Source organism: Syngnathoides biaculeatus, chromosome 8 (assembly GCF_019802595.1).
Source record: "Syngnathoides biaculeatus isolate LvHL_M chromosome 8, ASM1980259v1, whole genome shotgun sequence".
In the NCBI taxonomy this organism is placed as follows: domain Eukaryota; kingdom Metazoa; phylum Chordata; class Actinopteri; order Syngnathiformes; family Syngnathidae; genus Syngnathoides; species Syngnathoides biaculeatus.
This window is the reverse complement of record NC_084647.1, coordinates 1,833,656-1,858,774: the sequence shown is the minus strand read 5'-3', so window position 1 is coordinate 1,858,774 and position 25,119 is coordinate 1,833,656. Positions and strand designations below refer to the sequence as shown.

Below are 25,119 nucleotides of genomic sequence, written 5' to 3'. Positions count from 1 at the left end.
TGGCAAGTCTTTCATCCATTTTTATTGATTCATTTTGTACCCATTTTTTGTACTTGGTTAGTGATAGTTTTCTGATAGTGTACCGATACTTTTATTTGCTTTGTTTGTTTAGGAATATGCAATGACCCTCCACTGCATACTGAGGGCAGCTTAGAAGCTCATCAGAACTACCCTTCCCTTCCAATCGCATCTATCACCTAGCCTCTTCAGTCTGATCCTATCAGGGAGGAGACTGCAGAGGTTAGGGTCAGGACTAGCTGACACAAAGACAGTGATTTCATGATTTCAATTATTTAAATGCAAAGAAATAAAACATTTCAAACCGAAAGAATATAAAATAAAAATTACCTTAAAAAGTACAGTATTCCACACGTATCTCCCATTTTCCTTGAGTTTCAGTCCAAGAAATTTCGAAAATGCTCTCTGATCACATTCCCTGTGCATGTGCGTTTAATCGTGTGTCTGTGTGTGCGTGTTTTTGCCCGTGTAGGTGCGCTCGTGTTTTAGTAATGGTACATTCATTCATTCATTCATGTATTTTTCTAGCCGGTTATCCTCACGAGGGTCACGGGAGTGCTGGTGGCTATCCCATCTATCGACGGGCAGGAGGTGGGGTACATCTGGAAGTGGTTGCCAGCCAATCACAGGGCACATAAAGACAGACAACAGTCACATTCACAATCACACCTAAGGGCAATTTAGAGTCCCCATGTTTTTCGAATGTGGGAGAAAACCGGAGTGCCCGGAGAAAAGCACACAGGCACAGGGGAGAACTCCACACAGGCGGGGCCGAAATTTGAATCCTAGTCTCCAGAACTGTGAGTCCAAAATTCTAACAAGTTGGTCCACCATGCCGTCATGGTCTATCTAAGTTATTCAGGCCCTCATCACTTCTCGGGGTCAGCAAACAAACATCAATCACTTTGAAAGACTAAGAGAAATTAGGATCATTAAACACAATAATGAATGAATATCAACAAATGAGGTAGGATTAAATGAATTGTACTTCTTCCTACCCCTTTTCATAAATGTTGAAACGGACGTGTGCAGTGGGTGTATTACTTCATCTGTGAATGTGCAGTATATTATATAGCTATAGTATAGCTATATAGTGAAGATTGGTCTTAAACTAGCGCCATGGTGTCGCAGCTGGAAAGTGTTGGGCTCACAGTTCTTAGGACCTGGGTTCAGTCGCAGTCCTCCCTGTGTGGAGTTTGCATGTCTCTCGCTCAGACATAACAATGAGCCCGGCTGGAAAACTGACAGCCAATCAGCGTTTGCCACACCTGCAGTGCTTCCTGTTCCGACCCCCCCCCCCCCCCCATTGCTCATGGATACATTTTACCGAACAGTAATTTGTGCCCGATTTTGGTGAAAGATAATTACAAACAAACAAAACAAAAATAGCATAATGTACAATGTTCAAGCCTGTGCGTTTGACCCAGAATACACACGGGAGGAATTTGACATATTGGAGAGGGGGCGTGGCACTGACGACGAACAATAATCACATTATATGGATTGCGAAAATTTGTTTGATGCTTTTCTGAGGAGTTGATTTAGATGTACACAATATTCGGCAGGGGTGGCCAGACTTTTTTACCCCAACATCTACTTTTCAAGCAGCCAGTCTTTTCAAGGAGCCAGGAAGGGTTGTGTGCTAAGAGCAAATAAAGTGAGTGTAACAGTGAGTCGATTCTCTGTGTTATTACTACTCCCGCCATTGAGCAAACAAAACAAAAATAATGTACAACGCTCAAGCGTTTGAGCCAGAATACACACAGGCAGAACTTGACATGTTGAAGAGGGGGCGTAACACTGACGGAGGGGCATAACATGGACTTTGAAGATGTTCCAGACAGGGTTGTTTCGAAAGACTTGTGTTCGTGTTCTCTTTGTGACCGAATGCCACCGCCAGTGTTGTCTTGAGTTTGAAAAGTTCGAACACAAAATGGAGCGTACGAGAATGAACTTGGATCATGATCAATTTGTCAGCATAACATAGATACTAGATACCACATTATAAATATGAATAATATGGCGAATAATATTATTTCACATTGGAGGGTATATTGTACATATGAATTTTGGGGAGAGCCTCCCTTTAAGACCAGGTAAAACCTGAAGCTTAATAAAAGATGAGTGAGGCAAGACAATAGCGAAAACAAAAATAAATTAACAACTGAATGGCTTCAACAAAGAAAACTGCCTTCCCATTCAGAGTCCTGAGCTTGACTAAAATGAAATGCTATGGCAGAACATCCAGAGAATGTTTCCTACCAGACATCTGAAGAATATTGCTGAGGTAAAATGGAGGAAAAAAGAGGATTGCAATAATATGCTTCCTGAACAAAATGAAGGTCTGATCTGCAACTAAAGGGAATAACACTCGCTGCTATTGATGTGAAGATGTGCTGACACGGAGCATGCTGAAAAGAAAAAAAAAAATTCCTTTACATACACAAAGGCGCGACATATACAAATGTTTTGGGAGACTCAAGACGACACTTTAATGACTCACTTTAACGATCCTGAATTATAAATTGCTCATTTGAAACTGAGCTTTGAGTGAGGGCAAACAGTTCTAGTCCAATAGTTATAGCAATTGTAAATGATAAAACATTAGACATTTGGTTGGGTGAAATTGTGCAACATGAGGACAAAATTTGAGGAGATAAAATGAAAAGGAAATAGAGCTGCCTTCTATTTTAATGTTGTTGGTGTAGTTTGTTGGTGTCATGTTGCAAAATCTTGTAATACACTTGGAACATTACTAGACAAGATCGGTCACCTAAATCCAATTTGCTCCCATGGGCGCAGTCATTTTATTAGCTTGCCGATGGTAGGGAACATGTGACAGTCCAATGAAGTACAACTCCATATCAGGAAGCTCAAATTATTGTCATCCATTGGAGCATAAAATTGAGGAGCAACTTGGGAGAAGGAAGCAGAGTACTCACACGATTGCCACAGATGACTGAGAATTCCGTGTAGGAGCCAGGACTGAATAAAATGATCTTTCAGTGACCAACATTCAGTATTATTAGTTAACCACTGCATACTTGTGGTGTGGAATTCAAAAATTCACTTATTTGCGAATTGTAAAATATTTGTTTCATTTTCTACCCCGACTCCTGTCTGCAAGTAGATAGGATAGGTTTCAGCATACCAATGATCTAATGAGGATAAGCGGATGAATATAAAGTATATGTGTGTGTTTGTGTGTGTGTTTATATATATACTGTATATACAGTAAAGAAAATAAGTATTTGTACACCCTGCTATATTGCAAGTTCTCCCACTTAGAAATCACGGAGGGGTCTGAAATTTTCCTCATAGGTGTATGTCCACTGTGAGAGAGATAATCTAAAAAGAAAAATCCAGAAATCACAAAGTATGCTTTTTTTTAACGATTTATTTATGTGATATAGCTGCAAATAAGTATTTGAACACCTGTGAAAACCAATGTTAATATTTGGTACATTAGGCTTTGTTTGCAATTACAGAAGTCAAACGTTTCCTGTAGGGTTTGCAGGGTTTGCAGACACTGCAGGAGGATCAGAGAGGTTTCTGAGCTGTCATTGAGAAACATGGAGTTTCAGCTCCCTCCAAAGATTTTCTATTGTGTTTAGGTCTGGAGACTGGCTAGGCCACGTCAGAACCTTGATATGCTTCTTACGGAGCCACTCCTTGGTTTTCCTGGCTGTGTGCTTTGGGTTATTGTCATTTTGAAAGACCCACCCACTACCCACCTTCAATGCTCTGACTCAGGGAAAGAAGGTGTTCTCCAAAATTTCACAATACATGGTCACGGTCATCGTCTCCTTAATACAGTGCAGGCGTCCTGTCCCATGTGCAAATAAACACCCCAAAGCAAACCAAAAAGTTGAATTTTGGTCTCATCTGACCACAAAACCTTCTCCCATGACTCCTCTGTATGGTCCAAATGGTCAATGGCACACTTAAGACGGGCCTTGACATGTGGTGCTTTATGCAGGGGAACCTTCCATGCCATGCAGGATTTAAAACCATGACGTCTTACTGTATTACCAACAGTCACCTTAGAAACGGTGGGCCCAGCTCTTTTCAGTTCATTGACCAAGTCCTGTCGTGTAGTCCTGGGCTGATTCCTCACCTTTCTAAGGATCATTGAGACCCCACGAGGTGATATCTTGCATGGGGCTCCACTCCACTTGAGATTGACTGTCATGTTTAGCTTCTTCCATTTTCTAACGACTGCTCCAACAGTGGACCTTTTTTCACCAAGCTGGTTGGCAATTTCTCCGGAGCCCTTTCCAGCCGTGAGGAGTTGTCTCTGGTGTCTTTGGACAGCTCTTTGGTCTTGGTCATGTTACTGATTGTATGGGGTGGACAGGTGTCTTCATGCAGTTCACGACCTCACAGTTGCATCTGATTCAGAATAATACATGGAGTGGAAGTGGACTACAGGTCTTGAAGGGTCAGAATTCTTGTTGATGGACAGGTGTTCAAATACTTATTTACAGCTGTATCGCAAAAATAAATCATCTTAAATCTCACATTGTGATTTCTAGATTTTTCTTTTCAGATTATTTCTCTCACAGTGGACATGTACCTAAAATTTCAGAACCCTCCATGATTTCTAAGAGGGAGAACTTGCAATATAGCAGGGTGTTCAAATATTTATTTTTTCACTGTATATATAAATCACTATCTGACCCCAGCTTTGCCAAAAATGTATGTTTTTGCCCCCATGTGATAAAGAACCAGCAGTAAGGTCTCACAAGTGACACTACTATGATACCACTTCTGACCTCTCTTACTCCTTAGAAATGTCACTTGTACTCAGTAACTTCTCTGAATGTCTCTGTGTGACATTTTTATAGTTGACATCATACTCATGTATGTATAGTCTTGATGTAACTCTCTTCCATTTCAGCATCCACCAGGAAGAGGGTTGAGAACATTTTTAATTGTATTTAAATGACAGAAAAATCTTGGAAAGCCTGGCTGAAATTTGTTACAAGAGAGGAGAGACAAGAGATAATTATCTTCAGCTATTTCTCCTTTTTAGCAGAATGGGCGGTCTTGGGAAAAGTCAACTTGATTTCAGACAGCATGTGGAAGTGTGGAGCATTGAAGCTTCGTAGTTGTGTCTCAACCAGGCAGATTGCTTCACTCAGAAGGCTTTTTCATGTGCACATTCAGGTGTGGCACTAGCTGTTCTTTCCATTGTAGGTTGTTGTTCAGTGTATTCAGATGATGAGTAAGATTAACTAAAAAGCCAGGTCAGCCAACCAAAGAGGGTCGCTCAGTTCATGAAGAGGCCAGCCCTTCTCTTTCAAAAACTGGTCAATTTCTGAACACAGTGAATAAAACTCCTGCAGAGCCGTGGCTGAGCCAACACACATCAGTGTTAGAGTACATCCACATATTCAGCATCCACATAATAGAGGAATGCTCGACATTCTTTGTGTTACAGTCCTACACCCCGAATTATGTTGAAAGTTTATACAACAATGTTCATCACATCGTCCAGATGGACAGTCTGGGGACACAGTGCTTCTCGGTGGACAACACAGTGGATTGTAACAGCTGTACCTCAGCTCTCCTTTACCTTGACGCACAACATTGATGTCATTCCTTTGTAATTACCCATTATCACTCATGTTCAGATGCTCTTAAACATCCACCTACATGAATCCTGTAAAGTCTCTTTGGCTGGCATCCAATTTCACAATGAATATAAAGACACATGACAGTTGACATTATTTCTTTTGAGGAATCGACATACTATACACCCAATGTATCACTGACGTTATAACAGCTGGATCAGGTCCTTAGTGATTAAACACAAACATCAGCTGAAAGGACCCGGAGAGGTTCATCAAGCTCTTTGAGAACACAGAGCCACTTGAGAAATATGGAAAGAGGTCTAAATGTATTGATAGAGTTTTATAAAGATAGAATGCCCCCATCCGCCCATCCATTTGCTAAGCCACTTATCCCCACAACGTTTCTGCAAGATACAACATCTGTGGTTCATCTTGTAAGGAGCGGAACTTTCTGGTACATTCCACCCAACTCGAAGTCAGACTATAAGATAACCATGCCTCTTTGTTCAGAGAGACAGTCCCTCAACTTGTTGTTACTCCTTGCCAATAAACAACAGGCAAAAGTCCACATAATGCAAGTGCAGCAGTCATTAACATATGAAATAGAATCCCACAAAGATGTGGGGATGTTATAGTGTTTCAAGTAACCAATGAAAGAGTAGAGTAACACATTTCATGTATGAAACAAAATTGTAAAAATATCTTAGACATATCCATTTTACATCTACAAAAGAAGTATTGAAATTGTACACTAAAGTAAACCTGGATACATTGTAGTAAAGCTTGAGCTCACTGATACTCTCAGAGAGGTACTGTAATTTCTCAAAAATAATGCGCATTGTTTTGAAAAAATATTTTCAAGAAGTCAAGAAAGTGCATTACATTTAGGTATGGATGAAAAAAAAAATACAATCACATTGTAGAGTCGTATACAGGTACATAGAGTGGGGAGAAAAAAGTATACATATACATTTCAATATCATATTTGATGTCTTGTGTTACACATTTATATAAATTACAGTAATGTGCGCCACCAACCTGAACTCTGACCTCCTCGGGGGGGGGGGGTTGCATTTTATGATCATTAGTGTAACATATTTGTTACTACTGCACCAAAGATCAGAGACGACAGCCCGTGAGTTTGTTTTAACTTAAAAGAAGACAAAAAATGTCAACTACAAGGGCAAGTTGTGCAAAGAAATGTGACCTCACTCTGGCCGATGACGCAGCCAAACCGGAAGCAAAACAACATGACCTAACTGCTAATAGATAATTAACAAAACTACGTAGAATGATCGTAATGGGCACATTTAAAAAGAAAATGGGATACCGCACACAATTGAAATGCTCACTTTTTTTTAAGTACCCATTACCCTCATTTCTACGTAGTTTGAGCTCTCGTTTTGATGCCGACCTGACGCAATAAAGAGCTGCGACAGATTGTAGCTGAACGGGGGCAAGAGGCTGCGTTGGTAGCACAGTGGACCTTCCCCTCAAGGTGCTGACAATAATGAGACATAAAGGGAACCAAGACTCTTACGATTCAAAAACGTTTCCTTAAAAACGCCATGGATGGCACAGAGGATGACATGCTGTGGGAGCAAGATGGGATTACTGTTCATGAATGCAGGAGGCACCAGAACTGGACCAAGTCATCAATGATGAGTTTGACAGTGATGCACCAAAAGATAGTTACAATGGAAATTTTTTAGATTGGAGATGAGTTGGATGCTTCTTTTGAAGTCTAAGCCAAGGAAGTGTAATATATTGGATCAACAGCACGATGCACAAACATTTTATCCACAAATATTTAATGCAAAAAATGTTTGTGTTAAATACTTTAGTTTATTAATTTATGACTGTAATATGTGTTATCAACATTATTAATAAAATGTCATGCCATCGCATTTATTTTAGTTGGTTTAGGAGTTCTGTTCTGACAATTGCAGGGACCAGGACTAGCCTATTCTGTGCCCTGTCCCGAGATTTATACTGTATTACCGCTGCATCAGTACATGCACAAAGATTTTTATTAATGATGACTTTTGATAAACAATACAAGTACAAACATTAAAAATACAAACCTAGCAAAATAGAAATGGCTAATTCTAAATATTTTGAGCATACGGATAGCAGCAAATTAGTGGTGCGTGTTGTACATATTGCTAGAAGGGTTTTCCTGATTTTTAGGTCAAATTTGGGGGTGCGCATTATACTTCAGGACGCATTATACTCAAGAAATTACAGTATTTAATAATTATGGTCGTAGGTTTGCTAAGGTTTTTTCTTATATTTTGGTTGCCTTAACGTTACGTTTTGAAATACTAAAGATACCCCCCAAGTGTGGTAATTGAATTTAGCATTAGTGTTATATATATTATCACATTATGTTCTAATAGTTATCTATTTGATGCGAAAAAATGTTTCATGTGTATTTAACGAACAGGGTTCGCACGCGGCCCTAAAAGTCCCGAAAAAACCCCTAAATTTTCGAAGGTGCATTAAGGGGCTCCTAAAAGTCATTAAAATCCGCGAAAACCTGTAAAGCCCCTAAAAAGGCCTTAAATTTAAAAAAAAAAAAAAAAAAATCAAAGGGAGGACCTCTACCGCCAAAATTCTCCCTAAAAAATAAATTAATCTTTTATTTAAAAAAAAATAGCGATCCGTCTGGCATCCAAATCAGCTGGAAATTGTCAACGGAAGTCACCATGTTGACAACTAGTCGCCATCTTGTCGATATTCCATTGTTTGTTTCCGTGAGTAGGCATTTCACTTCGTCTTCATTATGACGTAGCGTAGTTCTTTCATCGATCCAACTTGTATCACGGGGAAGTGCATTTTTCAAGAAGCTTGGGTTGAAAGTAAGGAGTTTGGGAGCTGGGTTCGTCGACATCCAAAAGATCGGCACATGTTTTATTGCCATCTGTGCAAGCAGAGTTACCAGCTTGAAAATATGGGCGTCAAAGCGCTGGAGTCGCACCGGAAAAACAGGAGACACGCTGATTTGGCGAAGACTCTCGCATTTTCCGTTGGTATGTTTCTAAAATATCAAGATAGTGAAGCATCAACTTCAGGCAGTGGTACTAGCAGTGCATGCGCACTAGGGGTCGCAAAAAACGCTTACTTTCATAACCGGTTTTAACCGAACAGCTGTAGCAAAAAACTGGTACCATAGTGGTGTTTACATAATTCACCCGTGGGACCTCGAGTTGGGGTGCGGGGTTCCGCACGGACTGTTTTTGTTGTTGCTCTTCCGGAGTGACGAGTTCACACAGTTCCCCCCGTTATGCGAGTAGTGTTTTGATGTCTGCCAATAAAACAAGTTTACTCCCATACTTTGGAGCATTTCCTCGATGCCATGATTGAAGTTTCTTTGATTTAACTGAATGTTCTTCAACAACGGAACCGGAAGAAATAATTGGAAATTTTAACCGATTTCGAAAGTCCGAAAACTTGCCCTTGTAGTTGACATTTTTGTCTTCGTTTAAAAAAAAAACGAAACCCGGTTATAATCGGTTATTTGTGGCCGGTTGCGATCCCTAATGCACACCTACAGTTGTCCAGCCAGAAGTCAGGCTTTATGAACGTAGTTCAATACACGAAGACGGACTCGTTAAAGGCAGAGATCGTGTGGACTTTAAAAGTGATCTGCAGCCATTACAGTTACAAATCTTGTGAAAATAATTCAAAAGTGTTTGCCGTCATGTTCCCAGACAGTGACATTGCTAAAAACTACCACTGTGGGGAAAGGAAGACTTCGTACCTGGCTACATTTGGCATCGCTGCCCACTTTTCATCTCTACTGCCTCAAAGCCAAAAAAGCCAGAATAGAGACTGACATATCAACGCTTATTGAGAAGGCTGACAGGCTGTGTGAAGAGGCAGAAGAAAAGAGGAATGTGAGGTTTATCACTGAGGCCAATGCACTCAGAGGCAGAGCAAAGGACAAGAGAGCCACTTTGGCACCTCTGCAGAAACAAATAGAGGAGGCACTGGGTAGGCTCAAGGAGCTAGAGTAGGGGTGCTGAGACAGACATCAGTCGAAGACATTTGTGTATATTGTTGCAATTGTAGTTAGAATCTGTTTTTCTGTATACTGTTATGTAAAGACGTTGACAATGGTCATATCAATGAGAACTACCACAAGGGGCGACAGGTGATCACTGTCACAGGTAAAGAGGCACTGGAACATTTGATGAACCAAGAACGGTTGATGGCACCATTGGGTGAGTCTTTTTTCCTTACTTTTGATTTCCCACGATGGCTTAAATTTTTCGTGTCGGCCCTAAATTTTTTCCGTGTCAGCCCTAAATTTTTCGTGTCATCCCCTAAGAATGCCCCTAAAAAGCCCTTAAATTTTTTTGGTCAGACTGAGTATGAACCCTGACGAAGTCCCACCAGAACATATGTGAAAACACATTAAATTTGCTTTCGTAAATGTAAATGAAAAACTAAAATCAGATTGACTTGAAAAACAAAACTGAATGTAACCATTATAATCTGAAGATCCAGGGTGGCATCTTGCTCTGCCTGTAATTGCAGGAAAAAAAATTAAATGTTGCATTTGGGTGGCAACCAGTTGTACGCTGCCTCGTGCCTGAAGATAGCTGGGATAGGCTGCAGCCACCTATGTGAGGATAATTGGCTTTGATAATGGGTGGATGGATAATTAAATGCATATTTGAATCCATCCAAAGTCATTTGTCTCTCAGGCCTAAAATTGAATGCATGAGTCACAAATCAATCTCTTTAACTCTAATGATAAATATATTTTCCCTCTTTACCTAACTAACAAGGATTAATATATACTAATATACAAGCTGTATTATTGGACTGTCATTATTGGCAGTGAGGACTAATACCATATGTATGTCAGACTTGGAGCGTAACCTTGCTCGTCAGCATTATGTTAATTTTATCAGGATGGAACCTTATTTTACAGATGAACAATCGTGTTAAACATCTACTGTTGCCCAGCAGTGCCATTTCATGCCGCGAGCACTTCTCTGCCATTTCCCCCTTGCCTGATTTCTTTTTAGATACTGATGGTTGCACACAGTCAAGCGAAGTGAGAAATATGGTTAACACTTAGTGCTGTGCTCTTCTTCATTGAAGCTGTCATACTTCATTGATATGAAAAGCCAAGGAGGGAGCACAGGAAGCTCGGCCGAAAGAAGGATAAAGAGGTAAAAACAAACTGGTGAGAGGAATAAAGAGTGTTCGTCATCATCTGCTAGTGCATTGAATAAAAGTGACAAGGAATAGGGATCTGAGAAATATAGACAGTGATATATGTGGAAAGAGAATAAACTTTTACGGCCTTACCTCAAAAGGGAGCAATTTGCCACAATGCAATTAACTGTAACGTGATCAATCAGCGCTCTAAAGGATGAAACGCTTTCCACTGGGTCAAGCTTCTTGCCTTTTATCCTAAAGCCCATTTTGTCTTCACTGGGCTCCGAGGAGGTGGAACAATCAACAAACGTGACTCTTCTAGGTACAAGATTCGAAAGATTCAATTGTGACCTCACTGGCAATCGCCATTTTCTTTTCAAGTCATCAGATTTGTTTTGAGACTTGCATCCCTGTATTGAATTCTTTGGTCAACGTGTGTGTGTTTGCCTGGAATTCAGGGGGGGGGGGGGGGGGGGAAGAGACCAAATGCAGCCAAAACGAGGTAAGAGTGTGGAATTTAGGTTAACAGGGCAAACAAAAGAAACCAATTAAAAGTCCCCAAAACAAATACTCGGGACAACTATCATAATAGTTTGGTATTTAATTTGTTGTTGTTTTAATTTTATTTAGAATTTTGTGTTTCAAAATCAGTTATTACTTTTTAGAACGGCTTCACCATTTTTGTACTTCTTTTTTGAAAATGCTTAGTTATAGTTTAGTTTTTCTGGTGTTGTATTATTCCATATTTTTCAGGTGCGAGATTAAAAATAGTCACACCTTTGTATTTAAAACTCAAAAGACACTATTTTATAAAGCCCATTAACTCACTAATAACTAACAGATCAACAATCATTCACAAGTTAAATGTACAACAGACCACAAAACTTGAAGGGCAATAAATGCTGATGCTCTAATGTCCTTTGTTTTTAAAAGTCGAACTGACAAAATGTTCAATCCAACATTGTAAACAAAAACTAATTTATGTCCTTGCATTTCCTGCAAATGTGGGTGTCTCAAATAATCTTTCAAGAGCATATGCATGCAGTCTGAGCCTTTTCCTCAACAGTTTGAACAGTGAATGGAAATCAAAACATCCAAACAACCATCCATCCATCCATCCATTTTCCGACCCACTTATCATCACAAGGGTCGCAGGGGTGCTTGAGCCTATCACAATTATCTTTGCGGTGGGGTACACCCCAAACTGGTTGCCAGCAAATTGCAGGGCACATGGAGACAGACAAAAGTCAGTCACAATCACACCTCAGGGCAATTTGGACTCCTCGTGAACTCCTTCATGTTTTGGGGATGTGGCAATACTACTACTACTAATAATAATAATAGGCGGCACGGTGGATCAGCTGGTAAAGCGTTGGCTTCACAGTTCTGAGGACCCGGGTTCAATCCCGGACCCTCCTATGTGGAGTTTGCATGTTCTCCCTGTGCCTGCGTGGGTTTCCTACGGGTACTCTGGTTTCCTCAAACATTCCAAAAACATGAAACATTAATTGGACACTCTAAATTGCCCCAAGGTGTGATTGTGAGTGCAGCTGTTTGTCTCTATGTGCCCAATGATTGGCTGGCAACCAGTTCAGGGTGTACCCTGCCTCCTGCCCATTGACAGTTGGGATAGGCTCCAGCACTCCCCACGACCTTCGTGAGGATAAACGGCGAAGAAAATGGATGGCTGGATAATAATAATAATAATAATAATAATAATAATAATAGGCAGCACGGTGGATCAGCTGGAAAGCGTTGGACTCCAAGTTCTGAGGTCCAGGGTTCGATCCCGTACCCGCCTGAGTGGAGTTTGCATGTTCTCCTGTCTTGGGCATGGCCACTGCCACTGCTGTGAGGGGCGTGGCCGGGCCACTGCTTTGGGCGGTACCACCTCTGACAGCTGACGCACAGCTGCTGTTCATTTGAAGGTAATTGGACTAGGCCTTTAGGTTTGGAATTTGTCACTGGCATGGGCCAGTTCGTTGCGTTGCAGTTACTGCATGTTGGATTGTCCACTATTGTGCGTAAGTCTAGTGTAGAGCTATCAATTTCACAGCGTGTCTGTGGCCCCTTTAGTTTGTCCATGTCTTGTCAAGTTTCTTAGTTTGTTCTATAGTCATCGGACCTTATTTCACGTTGTTTGGACCTTGCCTTTAGTCTTCCCACCAGTATTTAAAAAGAAATCTGTCTAGCGTTTTTGTGCCTCTGCCTTATCAGACTGTTGCACTTGACCCTGACTTGGAATAAAACCACGCTCAATACCATGCCCTCGTCTTGTAGTCCTGTATTTGGGTTCGCCGCCGTGCCACTAGTACAAGACATCTCCTCGTGTTTTAGAACACATCATTTCACAAACTGATTCATTACCTTACGTTCTTGGAAAAGATATATTATTTTGAAAGCAACACTTTTGACACTCTCAAACCTTCTATTGTCGGTGTTAAGGCATCTACTGTTCAGTTTTGTTCTGACATAAAGCTGTACAACGAAATGCGATGCAACTTATATGATCAAAACGTTCAGATAAGTGATAAGTCAATGACTGCCTTGATTCAAATGGCCCAAGTAGTATGAGTTCAAGATGAAGAACCCTTCCCTTTGCCATTGTTCACATACTCAGTTATTAATGAAGTACTAAAATACAATCTAATTTCTCACTGAGCCACACAGATGAAGCAATAGACATTGTAATCAGATTTTTTTTTAGGGCCTTTAATTTTTTTGTCTTATAATGGGTAACAAAACCAATGGAGGAAGGCAATCTTTGTGTTGGATCAACAGCAAGAGAAAATAATGTTTTAGGTTTGCCATTATCGCTTCATTCCGGTGGAAGTGGGGAGGTTTTAAACAAAACACTGCATTATTAAAAATTAGAAACTGAAATGGCTGATTACTCTTCTGTTGAACACTTTGTGATAATTTTGCTGTTTATCGTTGAGTGAAACTCTGAAGCATGTCTTACTCCATGAAAACAGCATATATTACGGAATTGAATTAACGTGTACTTTTTACTATGACTGTATTCTTCTTCTTCTTCTTCTTCTTATTATTATTATTATTATTATTATTATTATTATCCATCCATTTTTGTAACTGCTTCTCCTCATAAGGATCCAGCTTGCCTGGAGTCTATCCCAGCTGTCAACGAGCAGGAGGCTGGGTACACCCTGAACTGGTTGCTGGCTAATCACAGGGCACACCTTGTTGCAATTTAGAGTGTCCAATTAATGTTGCATTTTTTTGGGATGTGAGAGGAAACCAGAGTGCCCGGAGGAAAGCCACGCAGGCAAGGGGAGAATATGCAAACTCCACACAGGCGGCTAGTATTGAACCTGGGTCCTCAGAACTATGAGGCCAACGCTTTACAGCTGCGGCACCATGCTGTCTTTCCATGTTTTTCCATTATTCTTATTATTTTTAAGCATTTTTTATGAATACAAAGCATCTAGTTCAATTGGCATGGGGTGAAATTCAAATCCAGCCAAACCATCAGTCTCACGTCAGAAATAAATGATATACAGCTCATAACGCCAAAGTTTCATGGGCTTTCATATCCATTGATTGTCTAATGGACCTGATATACTGTTTGACTTTATCTTCAAAAATGCAAAACAGTTTTTTTTCATTTGTATATCGACACGTATGAATATTGCTTTTAGGCAATAGTATAATGGGATTAATAAAATCAGATTTTTGTTTTGTTTTTGCACGCAGGTGCATAGTTAATGAAGCCAAACAATATCCTGTACTGGATGCTCAAAGAAAATAGGATGATTTAGTTCTGTACAGATAAATGGCAAATTATAAATAATTTTCCATAATTGAACACAGCAATTACTATTTGGTCTTTCATGAACTGCAGACAAAAAATATACGGGTTAAATAGTGTGAATGGCAGCATGATGGACGACTGGTTAGCACAGCTTCCCAAGGGCTCTGCGGACCTAGGTTCAAATCTCGTCTTGCCTGTGTGGAGTTTGCATGTTTTCACTGTGCCTGTGTGACTTTTGTCTGGGTACAGTACACCGGTTTCCTCCCTCATCCCCAAAACATGCTTGGTGGGTTAATGGTAGAAATACTAGGCACCATTCCAATCTCTTACAAAACAGAAAATGTGCATGAATGAGCATTAAACAACCTCCTTTCATGGTAGGCAAAAGCAAAATCTAGTTTCATAGAACTAGCTATTAAAGTGGAAAATAAAAATAAAGAATCGGGAAAAAGGTAAAGATTTCAAAGGACTACAAAAAGGAAGACCAATTTAAATATGCACTCTTTTCCCCCATCATATCATTGCAAGCCACAGTATGTCCTGAACTCTGTACTGTCTTTATCTAACCTTAGTTATCCTCCCATTGAAAGACATGGAAATGTTCAGTGGAATGCAAAAAGTTTGATTAATTTGTCCAGATCAAACAGTTCAAAGATTTTGGAGACCAAAAGTAACAGAACAAGCAACAAAGTACAAAATTACAAAATTTTGTTGTACCGGACGGACCTCTTTTCTCTTGATGATGACCCGCATGCCAGCAAAGTGTCCCTTCTTTTCATCTTCATTTGCAGCTTCATTTAGGGGCCCCGAGTTATTTTGCGTTTCTTTGTCATCGGAAGTCAAATCTTACTTTGAAGATATTTACTTTTCTGGGGCCATCTGCCATAGAAGGTCTCTTGTAGATCTGTTTGAAAGGGATCGATAGTCATCCTGGGCCTTTTTGAAGCCTCTTGGTATCTTCCTAGGTGGTGAACTATATCAATGTCATTTGTAAATTTTTGCTGATAGTATGTACCACACCACAACAGATCTTGCCAACCTTCAATTTGATATCTTCTAGATTTCCTTCAGGAAGATCATGTAGTCTGAGGGTCCACCTTGGTCTGTACTTTTCAGCTTCATTCAGCTTCACCTTTGAATCTGTGTTTTGTTTGTCAATCTTTTCATTGGTAAATATGTTCATGTCACTCTTTATTAACTGAACCTTGCATGGGCAAAATCAATAAACTTCTTCAGGGCCTCAATTCTCATTGCATTTCTGGTGATCATGCCCTCCAAGTTATCGGTTTGGTCATTAATTGCACCGATGAGGTTACTCTATAAATCTGGTAAGGACATCTCAGCTTGGTTTATTTCTTTTGGTTTCACTGGTGGGTCAGGGGCAGACTTTGTCATATGGGTAGCATTTCAGCTGTAATTGTTACAGCCATTGAAATATTAGCTGAGCAGGTCTCTTGTGTCATTTCAGCATCTAAGGGTGCTCCAAAAATCATCAAGATCCAAATAAATTTCAGCTATAATACTGTAGTCTAAAGTTACATTGAGATTGTTACCCAACACAAATTTATAGTATCATATTGTAACCCGGTTAAAAGTTGGTACAGGTAAAAGTTCAGTATAATAGAGTAGCAATTGGGTTATAGTTTTTCTTTATACAATGTGCTGGAATATCTGTTAAACTGTATGTGCTGACTTTATTTTCTTTTGGAGGGATTTGTATTTAAATGTGTTTGATTCATTTGTGAAAAGGAAATACTTTTGTTTGTTGATTTATTGTGGTAACGTGGGTTTTGAGAGAGAGAGAGAGGAGAGAGAGAGAGAGATAGACTCTCTCTCTCTCTCTCTCTCTCTAGAGAGAGACTCTCTCTCTCTCTCTCTCTCTAGAGAGAGACTCTCTCTCTCTCTCTAGAGAGAGAGAGAGAGAAAAGGCTGGACGGTGTGACTGGGAGAAGTGGTTGAGAAAAAGAACCAAGGACAAATAATGTGAACGGTGGACATTTATCAAAAGTTGATCAACGTGTTCCACAAGGACTGAAAAGGACTGAAAGTTCAACTGGGATAGTGTTGTAGCGCCAGAGAAAAGGAGTCGGAGCCGGACTGTCGGATATAGGAACAAAACTTTTTTTTATTGGCAGACATCAAAACACTACTCGCATAACGGCAGGAACTCTGTGAACCGCCCACTCCCGAACAGCAACAACAAAAACAGTCCGTGTGGAACCCCGCACCCCAACTCGAGGTCCCGCGGGTGAATTAAGTAAACACCACATTGTGTTGTTTGAGTGGACTACTCAAATCACACCGTAACGTGTTGGAGTTAGCCGCTACCACAGGGGCTATGTGCATGCATGGGACTTGGCTTGGGCGCTAGCAACTAGCTAACGCTAGCTAGCAAGGCCTCTGTGTTGAACCACAAGGGAGAAGACAAGGGCGCTAGCGTTGAGCTAAAGCGGCTAGGGAGGCCTGTGTTTGGACTTCAAGGAAGAAAAAAAAGGACGAGGACTGTGAGGACGCTGGACAGAGGAAAAAACACCTTCACCTTTCTTCATTCCTGCTTGGGGACGCACCACAGTGACATTGGGGTCTGAATTTCGTTTGCTTTGCCGGCTAGATTCATTTTTGTTTGGGCCCTGAGCTTAGGTTAGCCTAGCTCATGTGTGTAGTGTGTACCTGTTTTGTTCAATTTATATACTGAATGACTGTTTGTTGAGTAAAGAGATTTACTTTTGTAACCTTTATTTTGTTATTAAATGTTTACACTTTTTGTCACATAACCAGGTGTATTATTTGACTATGTGCAAGACAGAAGTTGAGAGTTTATATGATAGCTGGGTTATCTTCATTAGTTAACATTTACTCATAAGGGAAACATTATTTCAGAGACTTTTTGATTGAGAATTAAATGCACAAGTAAAGAGTAAAGTTGTAATAGACATTTGGAGTAATTACCATTGAGTTAATTTTCTACTTTGGAGTGAGGAAAGAAGTCAGGTGGCTACCTCATCAAAGTATTTTATACTAGAGAGGCGCTACAATATTTAGAGTCAAAAAGGGATTATAAGGGATAGAAATTTAAGACATTGCCCTGCCAAGAAAATATTTTCTATCTTGGTCGCCATCTTGCCTGATTGGTCCTGTAAATTATGTCACTCACTTCTGAAACTTCAGTGAATAACAAATGAGCAGTCGCTTCCAAGCGGGGGCGGCACATCACTACCCATCCTATTGTGGTGTTTACATAATTCACCCGCGGGACCTCGAGTTGGGGTGCGAGTTTTTGTTGTTGCTCTTCCGGAGTCAAGGTTCACTGATTTCCTGCCGTTATGCGAGTAGTGTTTTGATGTCGAACAATAAAACAAGTTTTGTTCCTGTGGCCGACACTCCGCCTCCGACTCCTTTTCTACGGCACTACACTATCATGTAATTTGTGATCCACCAGTGTTGTCACACATTTTGAATCACCAATGAGCAGCGCGTGTGAAGCAGCACTGTGCTGGCAGATGAAGGACTGAATTGAACTGAATGTACCTTTGAACTGAATGTACTAAGGTACCTAATGCAATAAAGAACTGAAATCGTTACAAATGTAGTAAAGAAATGAAAGTCGGCTGAATGAAATGAAGAAGTGGAAGTGAACTGAATGTACTGTTTGCCACGAATGAGGGATGTACTCATACAATATAAAGTGCGGAAGTTCATTGTCAACTAGTTCGATGAGTGATTCATTCTTGCAAGGAACGATGTACTATGCAGTGAACGTACTCAAGAATGATTTTAACCGCTCGTCCTGATGCCTTTGTGGGGTTAGCATTCACTGGCAGCTATTTCTTCAAGAGAAGAGCTAATTGTGAGTCAGTAAAACATGAAGACAAGAACATAGGCGGGACATGGTTCCGACAGTGTTTCCATAATCTTAGCAGCATACGATAACAATATCAAGCCTATGAAGAAAAAGGTGATGTGCATGGAACCAACCCAAGTGACTTAATATTTAGTCAATGACAGCAGCTAAAAGTGAAATATAGCATTGTTAAAATCGTTGGGACTGTCAAATTGTGTACAGTATATTTGCACGTTTTAATTTGACTTCCTGTTTTGAGCTTGTAGCCTTTTATTTTGAAAGGTACACACTGGAATTCAGCATTTTTGCACAAAAAAAAAAACTTCACACAGAGCTGTTGATTTCTCCTCAGGAATCATAAACCTGTGTACTAACCACATACACACACACACGCATGCGCACGCGCACACACGGATACACACTTGAGCACACACATCAATCGTGCCCAGCTGGAAAGCCTTGAACCTGTTCCAAACATATGCAAGGGCCACATTAGCAGTCTGGCAGGAACTAACACTTTCCCTCAAGAGCTGGCACCCTTTGGACAAACTGGAAGTGTCACAAAGTGGGTATACTCTAATCCAGTCACAGTCATCTTTTTTTTTTTTTAGCTTTTCTCATCACCCACCAGGGATGATTTGGGAAAGAGAATAAATATGAAAAATCTTCATAAGGATTTAGTGGATTTAATGATTGCTGCAATAGGAGGAGCTAAGATGATACAAAACACAAACTGTGATGCATTCAGTCTGAACAGTGAGCCACTGTATAACTTGAATGTAAGACTCACGTACAGTAGATATCACATGAATTTGGTATGGCTGCTTCAAATGTAACATTGCTATTAATTAACAGCTGAGTATTTACAACTGGACTCATTGGTGCATTCATGTGTTCTTACCTGCATATGGGGTGGGGGCATCTTTGTCCAGCGCTAACAGAGGTGGATCAAGCAGAACGACGTCAGTGTTTTCGGTGATTACCCCATGGTATGATGTTTCAATCCACGGCTTGTGTTTATTCACTATGGGAGAAAAAGTATGAAGCGTGAGGGGTGCACTGCTGGAGGAACTGACATAAATGCCAAGGCTTCATTGGCTGATAAATGTGTAGATATCTTCAATTTGAATGTCAAAGAGCAACATTTGCTTGCACAAACACTGAACAGCTCAGCAAGCATTCATTAATTTTCATTTATTTTTTTTTACTCTCCCAGAATTACTTTTTTTTTTTTTTTTCAAGACTTTGCGTTTTAGTCACCCACATTCTTTTTTCCTCTTGCATGTTCTTTCCTCTTTTCAGACATCCCCTGCAGGTTTCAAAGCAACAGGTCTTGCTTGATCAATGACTACTACAGTACTCCACTGCCGGGAGAGCTCCATATCGAAGGCCATGTGAAAACAAGGATCCTATGCTTCGGGTATAATTAAGACCTCTAATTGAAAAAAACTGTCCTTGCACTGAGTGACATGCTGAACCACACAAACGTGTTTCAGTGTAAAAAGTGACCACACGGAGAGGATGATAAAATGAAATAACAAAAAAAAAAAAAACAATTGTATTGTATGATGTATTATATGTTTTACTAGCCTACTTTTTTCTAATGTTGTTGTGGAAATGATAACAATTAAACTACAAGTTCTGGAGGTTCATTAAATTGTCATTCCACCACCCCAAAATGGATAGTACACAGATTGTGTTTTAGTTTACTAGAATCCTCTAAAAAAAAATAATAATAATAATGGATCATTTCAAGGTCAGGTTTGGCTTAGCCCAGCACTAATCCCAAGTTTTCATACTGCCAGGACAAAAAAAAAAGCACTAAAGATGTTAAGAGTTGAAAATCATACAATGTGCATATGTGTGACAATTTTCTATCATTTTTCCCCACACGTCCCAACATTTTTGTTCAGATTATTTCAAAAATGAAGATATTAAGATGTTAACATTTTAAAAAGTGTATCATAATTTATAGTGTACTGTGAGGTCTGTCTTACATCCTGTATTAATTCTGCATGGATTTTGTATTAATGTTTCTTCAGACTCCTGAAACCAGCAAACCGGGGAAAACATTAACTTTACCGCAAAAATATTATAAATTTCCGCCTGAAAAGCATTGCTAATTACACTGCCCTGATCGAGGCGCTACTAGCATTGATTGATGGTAACGCATTAGTACGCAGCGTTCACGTAGGATGAATATGCATAGATTTGCTACAAATGATAAGTGGTGAAAATCTACTTTTTGTTTTTTTTATTACAAAAGCCAAGCCTTGTCATTTAGGGATCAATTAATTTGGTCCTTTTGGTCATTTTTAGGGGAATTATTATTTCCTGCCAAAACTGCCGTTAAGACAGAACAGTTCAGGAGGCAGCCTCAAGGAGTATTTTGTGGTACTTGATAATAACCAAAAGCAATGTGGTTTTGAACACAATGCGTGACACCTAATGTGGCGTCTGGGGCTTTTGGGGACTTCATGTTCCATCATAGGACGGACTCAGAGGCCCTGCTGATCTTTAAATTATTCTTGACCCCACCGTTTGTGCTACTATCCATGATTATTTTATGGCTGCCTAAGGCTGACCTGAACATTTTGTCAACAACATTTCTGTGAGTGGGAATGCACTTCCAGTTACTCAGCACTGACGTTCTGCTTTTTGAGAGCCCATCCAGTCATAAATTACAAACATATCAAAGCTTGCAGGAAAGTGAAAAAGCCAATTTACATTTGCAATAACATCAATCCAGTAGCATCACGGTATCAACATTGTTCCTTGCCAGGAGCAGCCGACAGTGCAGTTGTCACAGTTTAATGATGGCTTTTGCTCAGATCTACAGTATATCGACATCAGTGTGCCGATATTTTCCCTCAACAGTACTGATTCGTTCACATCCAGTAATCTCTGCAGTGTCTCAGTTGGGTACTGCCCTCATTCCATCACAGACAACAACTACAATATCTAAGGTATTTGAGCAGAACAGGATCATTGGATTGACACTATGGGACGTACCCCTGGAGTGCACCAACATGGTCTTCTGTTGTTGCAAATAATTCAGTCCACCGCGGGTTGTGGAAGATGAGAATGGGGTTTACCAAATGAAAATGCCAATCCTTCAACCTCAATTTTCCCAAGGGGAAGTATTGCAGTCTCTTGCCTTGCTTGAGTTCCAGCTGCAACTTGACACTTCGGATGGGTTCACAGATCGCTGTCTCGTTTGAATGCCTAACATAACAACCATGCATCAAGGACTGATCCAAACTGAATTTTTACTAAATACCCATTGACATGTCTTCAAATCACCCGGACAATTATTGATTTCAAAGACAGCATTGATGTTTCTTTGATGAATCACGGAAGGCAGCGTCAATGTCCCAATGCTTAAACTTGGTTCTAGCAAAAGTGGGTAACCAGCAATCCTAAAATGACATTGTGTAGGCTATGCACCTAAACATGTTATCATTTATTAAAGCAAAAGAAATACAAGAATAAAAAAAATAACAAAGCATAGTTGATATTGGTGAAATATAAGGGAATAGGGCAATTTAAAACATCCAACAGGAAAGTAAAAGAAAATAATTGTTGTCCTTGCTAAAAGTCAAACACTTTGTAAATGGCTCGCCTCAATAAGAATGTTTGTCTTTTTGACATTTTGATTGAACCTGGCAGTGCTGCAGCCTTGAGGCTCCAGAAGTCTCTAATAGGATATGTGCTTATAGATTTGGCCAAGAAAAAAACATACCTCAACCCTAACCCAATTTTTGAAAAAAAAAACAACATTCATTGGTGCCTTAAAGCAACCCCAGTAGATTAAATAACATATTGTAAATGGAAGCAAGCGAAATTTCTTCAGGCTTTTGGTGAAAACGATTCACCAGTCACAGGAATTAAAGATGCCATTTTGGTTTGTATCTGTTGATAAGGGAAGGACTCCGGTCAAACAACATTTCATATTGACTTGAAAACTGAAGCAGAGATTTACAGTGTATACCATGACCTTCCAGACAGAGAGACAAAAAAAAAACAAAACAAAAGGGAAACTGTTACACTGTAAGAATAATCAATTATCTTTTTACTCTCTTTGACTCTCACACAAAAACTTGCACACATGCGTTCTAAAGACACTAAGTGAATACTAGTGATGCCCCCCTATACACACACAAACATACGCACATACACACACACACACACACACACATCTCTGTACTGCAAAGTTTTTGAATATTAATGATTATCATCTACTAAAAATTGCATATGTGAGAAATTGTCCTATTTTCTGAGCTTGATTAAGAGCTTAAAGTCCTTTTGAGCATTATTAAATAAAAAGTTAAGCGTCTTGATGATTTTACTGGAATTGCTAAGAAAATTAGGAAATTTCTAATCTAGTTTCCAATTTTGACCACTTTATTACTCACATTGTGCTGTAGCAGACATGCTCACAGTGACTGGCCTTCGACTTGCTAAACGGCTTTCGTCCAAGCGTCTTTATTGTGAGACTACCACAAGAAGATGCCTACTGGACCCTAAAGAAATTAGCAGGTCCCCTCAAAATCTTCGTTTACCGTTATCAAAGTGTCCCTTTCTTTTTGAAGTGTCAGCACCCAAAAGGGACAGAGTGATGATGCAATGCAAATACAGAAACAAGCTATCCGTGCATCCATTTTCTGAGATGCTCATCCTCACAAGACTCACAGGAGTGCTATCATCGGGCAGGAGGTGGGATATACCCTGAGCTGGTTTCCAGCCAAACAGAGAGCACATAGAGAACAATTGTCAATCGTTTGCTAACCAATGATAAATATCTGTTTTGATATTTCACAAAGTCTGCATAAATATTCCAAATGTATGCTTTGATGTCTGGTACAGTTGCAAGACTTTGAGAACGCTTAGTTCTGATTTGAAAATGCAAGCAACCTGAAATCCTACTGAACCAAAAGCAGTTGATTTGCCAAGTCTCAAGTTTAAACAGTCATTTTATTTATTTGTTCATTTAACCTATGAGTAAAGTACAAAGTTGGGAGTATTTTATATTAATATAGGATTTTGAACATTTTTATGGGTCAAAATTGAGCGCCTTTTTGTCAACAAACCTACCTCGTCGCCTCCTGAGACGACTGTAACAAACCACCTCACCGACAAGCTGGTTTACGTCTATGAGTAGACACTGCAGTTGTCGGCATGGTGTGTGATTAGTGCCTAAAAATTTGGGAGAAATGATAGTTTCACAAATGATCCCAACTTTTCTCTCTCTTGCTCTTACTCAACCCATTAAATGCTGACATTCACATTTTTACTCCAACAGCACACAATGTTTTTCTTTTTTCACCAGTATTAATGTTATTTTCTTCCTCGCTGTTTCCCTACAGAGCCATCATAGATTTCAATAAATATTCTGTAAAATTCCATTCTTGGTTGTGCCTTATATGTGTTTCAAATTTAAGCCTCAGTCTTTTGTAAAATGTAGCAACCTTTTGTTATGTGTCTCATAAAAGGTTTGTCATCTCTTTCTTCTAATTTTTATATATATAAAGAGCGACGTGATCCCTCTTTACAAGACAACTTAGTTTGATTTTAACAAAGCGTAAATTGGATTAACCCTGAAGTGAACGTCCATGTCAACGTTCCTTCAGATTTTTTCCAAATTAATTAGATTTTTTTTTTTATACAAACCAATCCATGCTTCAGTGGTGATGTAAAGTGTGACTTGTGTCTCTCACCAATTGCTCTCTCCGGCATCCTCCCTAGCTGACAATGACAGCAGTGTTTCCGCTACCTGGCTCTTGCTGTTTTTGGTTCTGCACATTCACTACCACTGTGAGGTAGTTTTGATTCTTTAAAAAAAAAAATGTTTTCCTCTCACCTGCTCCTTTTACTCCACAAGAAGTCTCTGCATCATTTTTCACACAATCCACCAACAAGTTTGTTTCACTACACTTTTCCAGAATCGAGTCTGTACATGCAGAGTAAGGTGATGGAATAGCCCATTGCATGAGAAAAGACAGGGGAGCACTTGAAACGATCATGATGGATTCAGGATTTGAATGTGTTTTTAGGAACAAGAATTACGTTTAAAACAATATTGTTTTAAATAACGGAAAATTGTATTAACTAGTTTGAGATTTTGAGGGCCCCCGGAGATTTTAAGCCCTGAGCAGTTACCTGTGTTTGCCTAATGATAACATCCCCTCCAGCCCTCCCCCACACTAACGAGTTACCGTCGCCAAAATGGCAGTCCCCATGAAAATTCGTAATTGCTGATAAAAATCTTCTCAAAACACCAATGTTAAATGATTAACCTCAAATTTTCATATGACGTGACCTATTGGATACATTGTTAATTCAAATGACCAGACTTCTCCTTTAAGTTTCCCTTCTCACAAATGAGTGGAGTTAAACGCCGCTGAACCATTTTTGTTTTTCAATTGAATTTAGCCAAATAGGTTGGCCCAAACAGTTATTAAATAAGGATCTGCTCGAATAATCAGGTTGAGTGACAGAAAAAAGGTAAATGTTGTTGTAAATGAGTTTACCATAGTTTCATGTACCATGAGTAAATGATGGTGTAGTGATACACACGTTTGATTTAGTTGTGGGCAGTATTGGATTGATTCCCGCTAAAGTAATGGTGTCGATATGTTCCATGCGACAAACTGACATCCTGTTCAGTGTGTACTCCGCCTTTCGCCAGACTTGACTTGGATGGGCTCCAGCACTCACGTGACCTTTGTGAGCATAAG

At 39.8% G+C, this 25,119-nt stretch overlaps 1 protein-coding gene across 2 annotated transcripts in view; it reads right to left on the bottom strand.

Annotated features, from left to right (window-relative positions):
* Nucleotides 1–24,557, bottom strand: part of LOC133504916 (calsyntenin-2-like) — a 176,362-nt gene extending 151,805 nt beyond the window's left edge. Inside the window, exons 1-2 of one of the 2 annotated variants that reach the window (XM_061827657.1) lie at nt 24,243–24,557; nt 19,284–19,406 (exon numbers count right to left, since the gene is read on the bottom strand). In XM_061827657.1, the coding sequence (XP_061683641.1) occupies nt 19,284–19,406; nt 24,243–24,405 (286 nt within the window). In that variant the 5' untranslated portion in view covers nt 24,406–24,557. Of the gene's footprint in view, nt 1–19,283; nt 19,407–24,099; nt 24,209–24,242 lie in introns of those variants that run through there. The other variant, XM_061827658.1, reaches the window with a different exon arrangement.
* Nucleotides 24,558–25,119: the final 562 nt, after the last annotated feature.